The sequence below is a fragment of the Podarcis pityusensis genome (genome assembly GCF_964106645.2).
Source record: "Podarcis pityusensis genome assembly, chromosome: 2".
Taxonomy (NCBI): domain Eukaryota; kingdom Metazoa; phylum Chordata; class Lepidosauria; order Squamata; family Lacertidae; genus Podarcis; species Podarcis pityusensis.
This window is the reverse complement of record NC_138029.1, coordinates 111,127,873-111,143,649: the sequence shown is the minus strand read 5'-3', so window position 1 is coordinate 111,143,649 and position 15,777 is coordinate 111,127,873. Positions and strand designations below refer to the sequence as shown.

General features: G+C 45.3%; 1 protein-coding gene across 1 annotated transcript; it reads right to left on the bottom strand.

Annotated features, from left to right (window-relative positions):
• Positions 1 to 2,914: 2,914 nt before the first annotated feature.
• LOC308471803 (uncharacterized protein) lies at positions 2,915 to 13,639 on the bottom strand (the record flags this gene model as incomplete). Its single annotated transcript, XM_080996091.1, has 3 exons — positions 2,915 to 3,324; positions 6,110 to 6,186; positions 8,596 to 13,639. The coding sequence occupies 3 exons, from the start codon at positions 13,637 to 13,639 to the stop codon at positions 3,274 to 3,276; spliced, it is 5,172 nt and encodes a 1,723-aa protein (XP_080852217.1). The 3' UTR covers positions 2,915 to 3,273.
• Between the last annotated feature and the right edge of the window lie 2,138 nt (positions 13,640 to 15,777).

Here is a 15,777-nt window from a genome sequence, read left to right as displayed (position 1 = left end):
AAAGGCTGGGGGCAAAGCAGCACGACTCCCCCCCCCCCGCCCCCAGTGTGCAGCCAGAAACAGCAAGGAATGGAGTGGCTTATATTCGGGTGTTTTTCTTTTTATCTCCTCCCCGCTCCAATTTTAAAGGTGCGGCTTATATTCGGGCCAATACAGTACTTCTTTGCCAGAGGACAGAAGAGCAATATGATTTCTCCATTTGGAACTGGGCATTGAGGATCTGAAGTCGTTTCACTTAGGTGCTCATCCAGACTTCCTTTCATGACACGTTTTCCATGTCCTTGTCTGAGCAGTTTCCAATACAGTGGCAAGACTGCTATATGCACAAAGATGGAAAATACTGGTTGGATGGAAAATAGAATGGTTGGATCTTAAGGAATGAATATTTTATGTAGCTGCAGGACAGAGAACCAGAAGCTCTTTATTTTTCTTCTTTATTTTTTTCCTTTTTTCTTGCTTTCTCTTTCTTTAGGTTTTTCCTTTCCTTGTCTTTTCTCCCTCCTGACTTTGTTCTCTTATAGACTAAAGTAGCTGTTTTATCTCAGTATATTATAAAAATATACTTTGCAATGGGTATGTATTTTCGTATATCTTGGAATATGTATCAATAAATAAATTATTATTTTTTAAATTATTTATTTTAATTGATTAGACATTCATACTGACATTCATACACATAAACTTACAACCATAATAACAACAAAAAAGAACAACAACAAAAAAAGGATAAGAAGAAAAACAAAAGAAAAGGTAAGAAAGAAGTACATGAAATAGGTGGATGATAATACACCTTTATGACTTCCCTCCACCAGTGCTCATCATTTTTTCATTCAAGTTCTTATTTACACTGCAAATCATGTATCACTACATTATTTCTTTTAATATTCTATTCTATTCTATTCTATTCTATTCTATTCTATTCTATTCTATTCTATTCTCTTCTATTCTCAAGAAAACTTAATGAGCTTAGTCTAAACATATCAGCATGTTATCTTTAGAGCAGTGTTTACTCTGCTCTATATAAATTAAAATAAATAAAGCAGTGGGATTAAAAAAACAAACGCTTGGGACAGACCTGGAAAGCGCAGATCTGTGTCTGAAAGGGTGGTGCCAAAGGAAGTCTGGATGAGCTCTTAGATTTGTTATATTTTCTGCTCCTTCTGCTGGGCAATGGTTAAGGGTTTTGTTTTGTTTTTTAAAGCATCAATATAACAGCGCTGAACTATTAGCGTACCAAACATGCGGGCTCCTTGGGGGAGCAGAAGATAAAACAGCTAGGAATCAGACAAAATGCACCTGCCAGCATACTTCCCTAGAAAAGGCCGTTTGAACACCTCACAGGTGTGTGTTTCTCTTAGCCTGTAGTTTGGCAACCACGCTTAATGCCATCTCTCTTTGGAGCGGGGTAACTGGCAAATGGCAACATGGATACATTGCTGATCACGGATGCCTCAGATACCGCCGGGTTGCTGCTGCTTCGCAAGAGGACGAGAGGCAAGTCGGTAGGGAGTTTGGCACGGTGCAAACATATTATTAGGTGTGCTGGGCTGGCTCTGCTGGTGCATCTGTACTGTACTGTACTGACCTCCCTGGCACCACGAAGCAATAGCTACTCGGCTCCCCGGAGATCAGATGCGCACCACTGTACCATGCTCTACTGTAGGGTTACCAGACCATCCCTGGTTCCCGGGGACAGTCCCCAGATTTGCAAATCTGTCCCCAGGAAATGTGGCAGTGGCAGCCTCAGCAGCCCGGAGCCAGCCTGGTAGCACAGTTGGCTCTGGCTGGCTTCAGGAGCTGCTCGCTGCCACCGCCACTGTCGAAGGGGAACCAGGGACGTCTGGTGGTACAGATCATCTGCCCCCTTCCCCCTTTGTTTTGACAGATCGGAGGAGGCTCGGGAGTCATGGGCAGGCGGCGCACCATTGCCCAGTTTTTTAAAAACTCTGCACAAGTTATGTTTCACAGGGTGCGAAAGAAGGGCTTTGCATCTTTATACAATATGCATGTGTACTTGGGTCCAGGGTCTTTTGCCTCACCATCCCCACTACTGACTCCCTGTTGCTACTCAGCTTCAAAAAAAAAAAAAGTGTCCCCGGATTCATTGGAAAAAAATCTGGTAACCGTATTCTACTGTTCACTATTTTAGCAGGCTCTTGGCAACAAGAATATACACTACATGGGACAGCCAATATTCAGCAGCCACCTCACTGGGAAGAGTTAGTTTCGTATGCCGTTTCTTTTAGATATGAAACACCTACTAATTTTATTTGCAGGTTTGCACGGTTTTGTTTCTGGAACAACACCAGACAGAAAGTGAAAAGTGTTAAGTTGTGGGTGAACATATCAGACGACACAGCTATTCTTCAAACAGCTCTTGTTTATTCACAGGCCAGAACAGAACTGAACTGAAGGGTTCAGCCAGCCTGCTTATATAGAGCTCCACTAGAACGCAACAGTAACCATTTTCTGTAACTATCCAATCACTGAATGTCACTTTCGACCCCTTATTTGCATATGTGGACCTGAACTATCTACAGTATCCCCCTGCTGCCCCAGGGTGAGAACTTCAGTACATAACACCCCTCCCCACCTAGATAAGGCGTTAGTTACAATCGTAATGGTTTCCTTATATACAGCACTACACGCAAAAAGCAGTGGGAATAAATTCATTTTCCATGCTGGAACCTTGATGCAGTCTGTAACCATAAGAGATTCTACCGTTAACACCATGGTGGTCAGATTACTACAGTAAGGAAGGCAGAAGCATCGGGGGAGTTTGATAAGTTGAAGTAATGAGTCTCCTTAACCTGGTGACAACAGGCTTTTCGCAGTGGGTTCAAGTGCCACGCTGGGCAAAAGATTCCTGTGTTGCGGGGGGGGGGGGGGTGTGTGGACTAGATGACATGCAGTCCCTTTGAACTCTGATTCTATGATTCTATAAAACTAAGGTTTCCATTTGGGAAATTATAGGCAGACAGCCCTCCCATTTTGAAACCTGATGGCTTTGCGCTAGCGTTATAAAAGCAACACTGATTAATAAATGAATCCACTTGTGCAGAACTAGTTAGTGTCATTTGTGATCAAAACCTTCTCTAGCATCCATTGATTTTCCTTAAGAGGGCTGCCTTTACATGCATGGCTCCCCCCATCCCCTGTTTCCCTCTCCAATATCAGCCACAACCACCCATTCCCAGGCTGCCTATCAGAATCAGACCCTCGAAATTTTGATGATACTCTCATTTCAAAATGGGTTCAGGGGAACATGTTCAGTTACAATGTTGAGTAGGTGACCAGGATGAAGAACATTGCATAGTAGATGACCTAGGGGGGAGAGAGAGGCAATAATATGTTCAGGGCAATAATAACACACAAACCAAAGAAAAGGACCCTCAAGTCCAAGCTCAAAAAACACCTTCTCTCTGGAGGACTTCCGGGGTGGCGCCATCGGCAATGGCGGACTCCCTCTGAACTGGAGGGACTAGCTCCTCGGGAAACGGGTCTTCTCCGCTACGGCGAAGCGGGGACCCTTTTAAAAATCACAGGCGGATGAAGCCTGTGACCATGGGACTCGGCGGGCACCTTTAGCGCCCCCCCAACTCGCTAAGGAACCCACTAATGGGCTCCGAAGTGAAGAGGGGGAAGTGAGTCAACTGCTATTTCCGTGGAGCGAAGCCGCATAGCCGTTGCCGGAGAGCGCTGCCTTTTTCCTGGGACAATTTGGACTCTAAAATAAGCACCCGTGAGTACTTAGACTTTGTACAACTGGACATTAGATGGGGACTTGCGAGCAGAAAGGAATTGGATCTTAAAAATTTATTTCAATTTGGTACGGAACGGGAAGGTCTAAACAGGAAGTCAGCCTTCCGTTCTTCTGTAGACAGAATAAAGCAAAGACAACGTAAACCAGAGCTCAGAAAATCGCTTTTAAAGGATTGGATTTCATCATTTAAAATTGTGGAACTCCCCTTCGACAGGAGAAGAAGGGGGATCTTTTTTGGACTGTTTAAAGTGAGTTTAAAGTAAAGCAACTTTCCTCCGTCCTGATCCTGGAGCGGGGTGTCAGGACTGACGTTTGAAGTTCATTGACCAGAGACAAACGTTTTTGACAGATAGCTAAAAGAAGAGAAACATAGTGATTCCACTGTTTCCCTTCGCATTTCAAAGGAACAAATATTGACAAAGTATCTCAAAAAGGGAAACTTTGTTGCAAGAACAAATAGAAGTTTTCCCCCTAGAGGGAGACTGTGAAACTGTAACCAACTCCAGGGAGCCGGCAGCTGTTTACAGATTACAATCGTGGGAATAGGCATTTGACCTTGCAGGACAATGTATTCAGAAGCTTTGTTGTGTGCTTTCTACAAAACAAATGCCCTACTGGAACAGTTACATGAGAAGGTGAATTTGATGACGACTTTGACTAGAAATTTTGAACAGGCAGTGGGAAATTTTGAACAGACAGTGGGAAAATATGTGGAGCCCACCCAGGAATTAAATCAGGAGTGTGTCCTGACAGAACAGGCCCAACAGGAATATGAGTTTTCGGATTTGACAAATGAACTTGGAAAAAGCCAGATTTGGAAAGGAAAAGTTTGGTTTGGCTTGGAAATGGGGGGCTGGATTGACCCCCCTATGCTGGGATGTTTGGACTTCTCAAATCTGGCAATGGGCCGTGAGATGTTTGGGATTGTGGGGGCTCTTAATTTTGGAGGGTCTTTGAAACATGCTTTTAAATACCATATGGAATTTAGTGCTGAATATGGAAAAGGGGCTGATCTGTCGAGAAGGGTTAAAAATATTGCCAAGCTGGAGTTACCACGAGCAGGACAAGGGAAAATACAGTTACAAATATGAAGAAGAGCTGCGGAAGGGACATGGAAGACACTTGAGGGCCTCGGATATAAGGTTGCCAGGTTAATGGGCCAGATCGATGGGATAATAAGGACTGACAAAACCCGGAACCAGGAGGAAGGGACGTTGGATGAAGATTGGATCTGTTTGTATTTCTTTTTTCTACCATTAGAACTGTTTTATAAAATTGATGAATATCAGAAAAATGTTGGAATGAAATTACTCGGCTTTAGTAAAGATGTTTAAAGAATTATGAAAGAATATTATGGTTATGAGAAGCTGGTAAGGATAAGATTTAAGTTTGAAGCTTTAAGGTTTATTTTCTTATAGAAAGATAAGATTAAAACTGTTTAGGGTAATGTAATGACAGAATATTATGAAATATGGAAAGGATTTGCTGGGATAATTAATAACTAGGATACAAAGAAAGGGAGGAGGAGGAGGTCAAAGAAAGAAGGTAATGACAGTTGAGGATTCGAGAATAATGAATTTGTTTTTAAATGCTCTTAAATTGTATTTTTGTTTTTTGTTTTTTCTCTGTCTTTTTTTCTTATTTTTGAATTTGTATTCGTATGGTTGGAAGGGGTTTGTTTTTTTTCTTTTTCTACTTTGTTAACTATTTTTATTTTGTATTTTCTTTTGCTTTTATTTTATGTTGTAACACTTTGAAAATTTCAATAAATATTTTATATTAAAAAAAACAAAAAGCACCTTCTATCTGATTTTGGGAAAGGTGCATTAAAACATCTGGCGTGCATCTCCTCTCCTCCTCGAATCCCTCATTGTCCTAAGCCTTTGGGCAAAATTCTGCCCCTCCCTTTAAAAATCTTTAATATCGAAAACCTCCATATATTGTTTCTTTAAAATCCTTCTACTTGCTTTTTAAAGTTCATGCAGTTTTCTCTAGAAGTGTCAATTTTCTTTCTCCACCCCCCAGCTAATTAGGGTTTTGTTTTTTTAAAAGTGGGGAAAAAATCCCCACTGTTTTGGTCCTTTTCTAAACCGAAAAATATCCATAAATTTTAATTTGTTGTGCTTTTTCATCTTGGAAGTAGGCAGAATCCATTATTCCCAGGCTTAGAAAACACCTAAGACTTTTTTAAATAACAAGACAATTGCCACCCCTACCCCAACCCTGCCCATTTCCTCTAATCTAAAATAATATTATTAAAATTAAACAAACAAATGTCCTCTACACACCTAATAAGGGTATATCTGACAATGTCTGGGGTGTGTGTGAAGTGCCTGTCTTCCTTACCATGCAAAATCCAACAGCCAATACCAGGATGACCAGCATGCCGATGAGCAGCGTGGGCCAATATGGCAGAAGGGTCACTGCAGGAGACAAAGAGAGAAAGAATGAGCTGCTTTAATCTCATCTGGCTTGCTGCTGCTTCATCTGGAGCTTATGCTTGCCCTTTGTGGTCAGTGGAAATTGTTTTCAATGCTTTCGTACAATTTTGGATCACATGAGTCAATGAGACTCTGGTCATGTGCAGAGTGCTTTGCAGTTACCCTGTGGTCTTAGTGGACCACAAGCTTAACATGAGTCAACAGTGTGATGCAGCAGCAAAAAAAGAGCTTATGCTATTGTAGATTGCATCAACAGAAGTCTGGTGTACAGATCAAGGGAAGTCATAGTCCCACTCTATTCTGCCTTGGTCAGACCAAACCTGAAATACTGTGTCCAGTTCTGGGCACCACAACTTAAGAAGGATGTTGACAAGCGGGAACGTGTGCAGAGGAGGGCAACCAAGATGATCAAAGGTCTGGAAAGTAACTAAACTGCTGTAAGCAGTGGCAGAGGAAGCCTCTCGAGCGCCTGGGCGGGGTGAGCTGCCCATAGGGGCAGGGCGCTCCATGGGACCTCCAGAGACTGCCTGCCTCCTCCCACTCAGCCACCCAACAGCTGGGGAGGAGGCAGTGGGTGGACCGTTTGGGCAGCATGGCCAAGCCACTGTGTCTTTCCCAGGAGATATGTGTGGCTCGGGTGCACTGCAGGCCCTGCGGTGAGTGCCGCCCGGCATTTTGTCACCCCCCTCAGTGGTGACACCTGGGGCAACCCGCACCCACCGCACCCCCCTTCCTCCTCCCCTGGCTGTAAGACGGTCTGATAGCTGGGGAAAGGACTGGTCTGGGGTGTGATGTGGCAGGGCCACACATTTTTAATTTTTATTTTATTTATTTTTATTTATTGAATTTATATACCACCCTATACCCAGAGGTCTGAGCGCAGTTCACAGAAAAGATCACAACGTATGAAATCAAAATAAGAGCAATAACCCAATAACACCCCCCCAAAAAAGACCCACATTTTAAAAGGGTATAGGATGTCCATCAGGTCAACCAAAGGCCTGGTTAAAAAGGAATGTTTTTGCCTGGTGCCTAAAAGTGTATAGTGAAGGTGCCAGGCGAACTTCCCTGGGGAGATGGGGAGCCACTGCAGAGAAGGCCCCATTCTCGTGTTGCCACCCTCCGGACCTCTCAAGGAGGAGGCACATGAAGAAGGGCCTCGGAAGATGATCTCAGGTCTCGGTAGGTTCATGTGGAAAGAGGTGGTGCATTAATTAAAACAGGAAGGTTGGTTTCTGGCATCTCAATCAAGAACACACAAAAACTGGGCTGGAAGGATGTGCCAGGAGCGAACTCATAGCTCCCATGCCTATGCCTCTTTCAAAAGGCCTGCTTTCCACTATGAAAACCAGGGGCTAAGATTTCAGAATGGTTGCCCAATCACATATGACGACCCCAAAGACCAATGGACACCTGGGTGCAATATTGTACACAAGCTTCTTAGGGGACAGAGCTGTGCCCCTCACCCAGGCATGTGTGATGTCAGTGCTGAGGGACTTGCGGTGGCTATTTTAAGGTCTTAGAATCGTAGAGTTGAAAGGGGCCGTGAGGCTCACCTAGCCCAACCCATTGCAACGCAGGGATCTTTTGCCCAACATGGGGCTTGAACACACAACCCCGGGATTCAGAGTCTCGTGCTCTACCGACTGAGCTATGCCTAAGCAATTGCAGGCCTGGTTACCCAAAAGGCTGACTTCCCTTCCATATTCCAAAGTAAGGACATTAAATCAACAAATAGTTTAATTATGGATGTTTCTATTTTAAAATTCATGCAACTTTAAAAAAAATATTTTGCAAACTAGTATTTTTTGCTCTATAAGACTCACTTTTCCCCTCCTAAAAAGTAAGGGGGAGTGTGTGTGCGTCTTATGGAGCGAATGCAGGCTGTGCAGGTATCCCAGAAGCCAGAACAGCAAGAGGGATTGCTGCTTTCACTGCCCAGCGATCCCTGTTGCTGTTCTGGCTTCTGAGATTCAGAATAGTTTTTTTCTTGTTTTCCTCCTCCAAAAACTAGGTGCGTCTTGTGGTCTGGTGCGTCTTATAGAGCGAAAAATACGGTACTTACAACAGGGGTCAGCAAGCTTTTTCAGCAGACCTTGTGGGGGGGCCAGACTATATTTTTTGGGGGGGGATGAATGAATTCCTATGTCCCACAAATACCCTGGGGATGCATTTTAAATAAAAAGGCACATTCAACTCATGTAAAAACATGCTGATTCCCAGACCGTCCGTGGGCCAGATTGAGAAGGCGATTGGGCCAGATCCAGCCCCCGGGCCTTAGTTTGCCTACCCATGGCTTAGAAGCTTATTTTGTCATTTTGTGGTATATCAGTTAATAAATAAAATGATATTTAGCTAGCATTCACAAAACCTAGATTGTATCTCGCTTACCTGGCTTGGTAATTCTGGATTTTCCTTGGGAAGCGGAGGTAACCCCTCTGGGGGCAATCACAGGAGCCTTTTTGTAGGTAGGGGCAGCAACAGGAGCGTTCTCTGTAGGTGCAGCAGGAGGACTCCCTTCAGAGTCCATGGCAGCATCTTCAGAGACAGCAGGTGGAATCTCACCAAGAACGGTGGAAGGGAATGCTCCAGAGGTGGCAGTGGTGGGGGCCTTCCCAGGGACCATGGGCGATATTTTCCTGTGAATAACTGTGGTGGTTTCACATATGGCCTTGGGGGTCTCTCTTTGGGTGGCTTCAGTGGCATTTCCAGGTTTGGCAACTCCTCTTGGGGTGTCAATAAGAGACACTTCCAGGTCAGCCAAGTTGTGTCCATGAGTTTCTGCAGTGGTGTCAACACTTTCTCCAAACGTGGCGGCATCAGGCACCTCTCCCAAACTAATAGCTAGAGTCACACCTGGATCCATGGATCTAGTGGTGGGATCCGTGGTCTTTCCAGTTATAGCAATATTAGTCTCTCCGATGTTGGCATTGAGGACCAATCCTGGGGCAGCTGAGGGGTCCCCAGAGACAGCTGCACTGTTCTGTTCTGTGGACATAGGGCTCTCTGAACTGTTGTCCATGGTCTTTCCAGATGTGACAGTGGTTGCTTCTGCTGGAGGGATGGTGGAAGACCCTCCTGGAACCATTGCAATGCCTGTGAGTGTGCTAGTATCAGCTTCTCTCAGTTTTAGAGTAGGTCTTTTTCTGTAACTGATATCGTGGGCCCTTTCGATAGTAGCATACTCTCTAGTGTGGGTGTCATTGGACTTGTCAAGCGTGGTGGTCACGAGATCATCTAGGGCAGCACTGTTGCTTCCAGAGACAGGAATGCTGACTTCGACCATTGAGTTTTCAGGTGCATTTCTGATATTTTCAGGGGTGTTTGGGTGTCTTGAAGCACTGGTAGCTTTGTCTTGAAATACCAAAGCCTCTCTAGGAGAAGTGGTAGCTCTGGAACTGGGTATCTTACCATAGTCATCAATGGTGGTGACTTTCCCAGAAGGAAGTGTCTCATCAGGTCTATCACTGTCACAAGGTGTGGAGTCAATAATCCCAGGGAAAGATGCACTGCTGATGGTAGTGGTATATGCTGCTTCTGAACTGGAGTGTTTTTCCAATACACTGTTAGCACCAGATGTGGAGGCCTTTCCAGTGTCAAATGTGGCTGCCCTAGTACTGGTATCTTCAGAAACACTGGTGTCACCAGGGACGAGACTCTCCTCAGAAGGAGGAGTAGCTTTAGAAGTTTGAGCCTCAGCAGTTCCAAGAGTGGTCCCAATAGTTGAGCTCTCTTTCCCAGTGCCTCCAGAGGACGGGACAGATATTACCTCGGGGGAAATATGGGCATCGTCTCTTGGGTTGGTGAAAGTCCTAGCGATGGAATCTGCTGAAGAGAAGGTACTCAAGCTTAGGTCTGTAGATTTCCCTGGAGATGTAGTCTCACTATGGGAAAGAATGGTTCCACTGCTTAGAGTGATGGCAGCAGCAATAGGGAACAATATGGGATCTTCTGTGACTGTAGTTTCAGGAGTGATGTTGGTGTCTTCTCTACAAGTAAGGTTCATTTCAGAGACGGAACGCACCTCAGTGACAGGTGTCTCTTCAAGGGAACCGCTTGCCCCAGAGGTATCTTTCTGTGTCTCAGTGTCTTCAAGCATAGCTGCCATGCTGATCTGCCTGGAAGTAACTGGCCCTTCAGAGGTGGCGAAGCTTTCAGAGAAAGAACTATTACCTCCACTGGTAGAGGTAGAGTTTCCACTAGAGGCTTTGTTGGCAACATTTGCACTACTATCAGGAATTTTATCAGTTGCCATTTCACCTGTATGAATGACAGCTTTGGAGAAATCACTGCCAAAGGGGGCCAAATTAGTCATAGGCATAGGTACAGTGTCAGATGTTGGCGTCTTCCCATAGTGGCTTTCAGGGTTAGGACTAGAAGCTTCATACTTGGTGCTGGTGTTTTCAAGAATAGGTCTGGAGATCTTTGTAAAAGCACCTCTTTTTTCTGGGCTGCCTCTGATTGTGCTGGCGACCTTTCCAGAAGCAGTCTCAGTGGTGGGGTGAATGTCTCCAAGTGCAGTGGCTGTTGGAGCAATGGTGTCAGAAGTGTTGTATCCAGGGGCAGCATCTTCAGTGGCGATGATATCCTCAGAGAGTGTGGCAGTGGTGATTGTGTCCTGGCTACCAGAGAGGCCTGTGGTACTATCTCCAGAAGAAAGGACAATGACATCTGATGTGGTGGGGTTACGCTCAGGGACAGGGGTAGCAATAGCCCCTCTATATTCATTGGCATTTGCCCATCCAGGAACTGTGGTAGCTTCAGGGGCAACAGTGATGATGCTCAGGTCTTCAGAAGTGGTAATGATAGGAGTGGCTTTAGGGGTAGAAGTGTCTTCAGTGGCAACAGGCAGGTCAGTTCCATCAACTAATTGGGTGGGAAGGATGGAATTGTCCAAGGCAATGCATGTCTCAGGTATCTTAGAAGTATCTCCTGGTATGGATATAGTGTCCAGGCTTGGACTGAATACTGCTCCTGGGTGACCAGTGGTGTCACCATAAAGGGTGCTGTCCGGAGTGCTGAATGCCTCTGTAGGATGGAAGCTGTGTGGATGAGCACTGGCTTCTCTTAGAGGTGTGGTCACATTGATTGCATTACCCAAGGAAGGTGTCTTCCCTGTGGGGACTATTGCTTCAAGGGTCAAAGTGGTTCTGTCCCATGGATTAGAAGCATCATCATCCGCATCTCTAGGGCTGACTGTTATATTGGCAGCATTTTCAGGATTATTGATGATGGTGACATTACCGGTGACTGTGCCTTGTGGGACAGTAGCCATGGTGGCCTCTCCAGTGACAGTTTGTGTGGTGGTGGTGACATTTTCTCCTGTAGCAAAGGAGCATATCTCAGGGACAACAGTGGGAGCCTCAGTGATTGTGGTCTGATCCTGGATCCTGGCACTTACAATGGTGGCTGGGGCACCCCTAGAAGTTGGAATTCCATCAGAGCTAGTAGTGATCCTGAACACAGAAGTAGCATTATCAGGAGTAGAAACAGTATCACTCAAGGTATTGCTGGTACTAGTGCTTACATTTGTTGTAACTATAGTCCTGCAATCAGAAAGGTCACTGCTGAGATCATCTTTTGGAATAATCTTAGCTAGATCAGAGGTTTCTTCAAGAATGTCAGTGTCTGCGGAAGATCTTGTCCCCCGAGTAAGGACATCACAATGGATTCTGATGTCTCTGAGAGAAGTAGTAGCAGAAGTATCCTCTGAGGTAACTATTTCTCCCAGTTTTGGGATACCCTGAAGGATGTTAGTAGATATGTTTCTAGAAACAGTGGTAATATCTTCAGGAAAATCCTGGGTGGCCATGACAGTATCTCTAAGGGAAGCAACTGTGGATGTGGCTCCCATGGTAGTGGTGGTGATGGTGATAGCATCTCCCCCAAGGATGGTGGTTTGAGAAACATCTCCTGAGACATTGGTAGCAGTAGGTTCCTTGAATTTGGTGGTAGGAATGAAGTTGGTGCCTACAGACGTTGCCGTGGTGTTGTTGTCTTCATTAGCAAATACAGAAAAAGCACTGGTAGCAGCAGTGTATCTGGCATCTTCAAAAGTAGTAGTGACTTCAGATATTTTAAAAGTCCTGCTAGTTACACTGGGGCGTGGTGTCCCTTTCTTAGTTCCTACCAACATGGGAGTATCAATCCATATCTTCTTGTCTCCAGAGGAGCCAGAAGCATTTTCTGTTAGGTTCCTCTCACTTTGTGTGGTGGCTTCAGCAATGACACATCCACTACTGGTTGTTTTCCTACAGGATGCCTGCTCAAGGGCAAGGAGCATCTCATTGTGCACAGAGTTAACAAGGTGTGCACCCTCTGGAATTTTGGTGGAGCAACTAAAGGCAGGGGTGGTATCTCCTGGACTTGTGCTGGCCTCTTGAATACTAGTTCCAGCTGAGAATGATAAACTAGGGGTAGGCATATGTCCCCTGATTGTGGTGGTCTCACTGTACACAGAATCAACTCTGTCTCCATAGCACACCTCCTCTGGAGTGTCGGTGGAGGTGTCTCTGCTCTTAGTTGTGTTGATTAGCAAAGAGCCAGGTGTGTCCTTGGTGGTAGTGTCTTCTGCAGCATCATTTTCTACTTCTGTTGAGAGCAAAGAAATGTTCGTAGCAGACCCGGGGTTTGGTGTGGCAACCTCAGAAACAACCATGGTGGCATCTGAAGGGGCTTTGCTGTCATCAGCAATAGTACTGGCATTCAGATTTCTGTCCTGTGCTGCACTGTAGGTAGAAGTGGAGACATCTCCAGAAACAACGTCCATAGTATTTTTTCCAATGGTGGGAGTAGCACCTGCAGAGGTGATAGAGGTGTCCTCAGAAGCAGTAGAGGTGGTCACAGTGGCACTGACATTCTCTAAATGAATCGTAGTTGCCTCTCTAGATGCCATAGAAGTCCTTGGGATGGTGACTTCTTCAGGAGTTGCAACACCGGTGCTCTGAAGAGCAAGAGCACACCGGTCATCCAGTGTGGTGGTTGTGTCTCTAGTAGTGGCCTCTCTGGCAGGTTCACTCCTGGAAATATTTGTAGGAATAATGACACCAGTGCTGGCAGTTTTCTCATGGGTAGTGGTGATGTTACCAGAAGCTATAGTGGTTTTGTCAGCTATAGTTTCTGAGGGTTTCCCAAGTTCTGTTCCAGTGGTGTCCTGAGAGATAGTGGTGATAGTAACAGATCCAGGAACATTCAAGGTGGTATCTTGGGATGCAGCAAAGGTTTCACTGGAGACAGTGGTGATAGCACCATCATGAAGAAAACTGTTTTCCTCTGTGCACATGGTGGCGGTGTCATTCCCAGGGGTGGCATTGTCACCAGGACATTCACTACTGTCCTTGTGTCTAAAGGTGGTGTCCTCGTCAGAGGTGGTGCTAAGTGCATCTCCAGAGACAACGGTGGACCCCTGGTTCATGGCGACCATGTTCCCAACCATGTTTGTGAGTGTGTTTCCTGGAGTTGCTGTCATTTTGGTACCAACAGGAATGGGAGTGCTTTCAACGAAAGGAACAATTGCAGTGGTATCTCTACATGTCTTTTTAAGAGAGGTGTCGAGGTTCTCTCTGGAACTGATGTTGGCACCCTTCAAAGAGGAAGTTAAGAGTTTGGTTTGGTTGGCATTTTCTGGAGCAGTTGCAACGCTGTCTTCCCTGATTGTGTTATCTCCACAATCTCTGATATCAATATATCCAGCAGCATTAGCATTCTCACGGACATGAATTGAGCTAGGTGTAACGCTTGAATTTTCAGACTCAGTGCTAGCTTCCTCTCTGGGAGTGGGTGTCTCCCTGACATCGCCAGAAGATGGCACAGTGGCAATTTCTTCGGAAGGGTAGGCTATGGTGATGGTCTCTACTACAATAGTGGTTGGTATATTTCCGTGGATTGTGGCCATGTTTTTAAACATACCAGTTGTAGTGTCTATGATGCCGACAACATTGGTCACGTTTCCAGGGAGAATGAAAAAAGGCTCGTTAACGGTGGCAGTGTCTAAACAAGTGGTCGTGATGCTCCCAAGGGACATGTCATTCTCACTAGGAATGGTGACGGAGTTTCCAGAATCTGTTGTGACAGCCCCTAAAGGGACAGGGGTGGATATATTGCCAGAAGTGTTAAGACTGCCATCTGTGGAGGCTTTGTGGGTTTCTCTGGATGTTGTAGCAGTACTAGAGGAAACGGCTTCTCTAGACACAGTTCCTGTTTTGTTTCCATTGGTAGGACTATCTCTAGGACTAGAAGTTGTGTTGTTGCCATCAAGAGCCAGGCTGATGTTTGTAGAGACAACAGCTGAAGGTGGTTGGGAGGGAGCTGAAAATGCTCTAGTGACAACTGAATTCTCCGCACTGAAAAGGTTGGTAGTGCCGCCCCCTGAGAAGACAGTGGCATTTTCAGGGCTAGAGAAGGACATTTCTTTAAAAGTGGTGGCTGAAATGTCTCCAGGGTCAGAAACAGGGTTAGCGCCACTGGTTAACTCATCACAGAAACTGGTGATGTCACCCACTTTAGTGGTACAGTCCTCAGGGCTTGAGGTTACTTGAGCGCCATTGGTATCCACAGTGGCACCAAAGACAGTGGCAGCAATTGCAGTGTCTCCAGTATTGAAGACCTCTCCAAAGAATGAGCTATCAATAGCCTTTTCTCCAAAAGTGATGCTATTGCTATCTCCAGGAGCAGGAACTGACTTCCTGTTGCAAATATCTCCTAGGGCAATTGTTGGAGTGCAGCTGATTCCAGGAGTGACGTTGACAGCAGTGTCCCTGTTGCTTTCATCCATAGCGGTATTTCTAGGAGTTTTGTAGAAATTGTCACCCGTGGTGGAGATCTTTCCAAGAACTGTGCTGGTCTCCTCAGTTGCAGATGCCTTATTTTCAGCACAGCTCGCCTTGATAACACATCCTTTGCTCAAGGCATCTTCAGAAGCTGTGGAATTAGCATTTCCTGGGGCATCTTTGGACTTGAAAGAGGACTCCCAGCTTAAGACTTCTCTAGGTGCATCTCTAGAATATGACTTGCTACGAGCTGCTTTCGTGATGCTGATGTGGCTTTTCCCCGAAGTGTCTCTCCCCCTACGGCCAACAGTAGCAGTATCATTCTCAAAGGCTGGGCTGATGTGCTTTTGATGTATGGTGTTTGGGCTAGGGTGAGCTGTGGTGATGCTTTTGGATGTTATGGCAAATGTGGCTTCAGAGGTAACAATGTCTTCATCAATGGGAGCTGTGTTCTGAAGTGTAGGTGTGTTTCTGGGGGTTGTAGTTGTGTCAGTCACAGAATGAATGTCCGCACTGTTGGTCTGCTGGTCATCAACTGTGATGCTCTTTTGGTTGCTGCCTACCCAAATGTTGGCAATTCCTCCTGTTTCTACTGGCTCCATTTTCTAATCTTCAACCGTGTTCAGCAATAATGAAACCTGTGATGGTGCAGCAAATGATAACAATACAAGAAAAGCAAACTCAACACCGCAAATTATTATTCTATTATCAGAACAGCAGCTTCCTATAGCCTTTTTCTTTTCTTTTTTTCGTATATATAGTGGTACCTCGGGTTAAGAACTTAATTCATTCTGGAGGTCTGTTC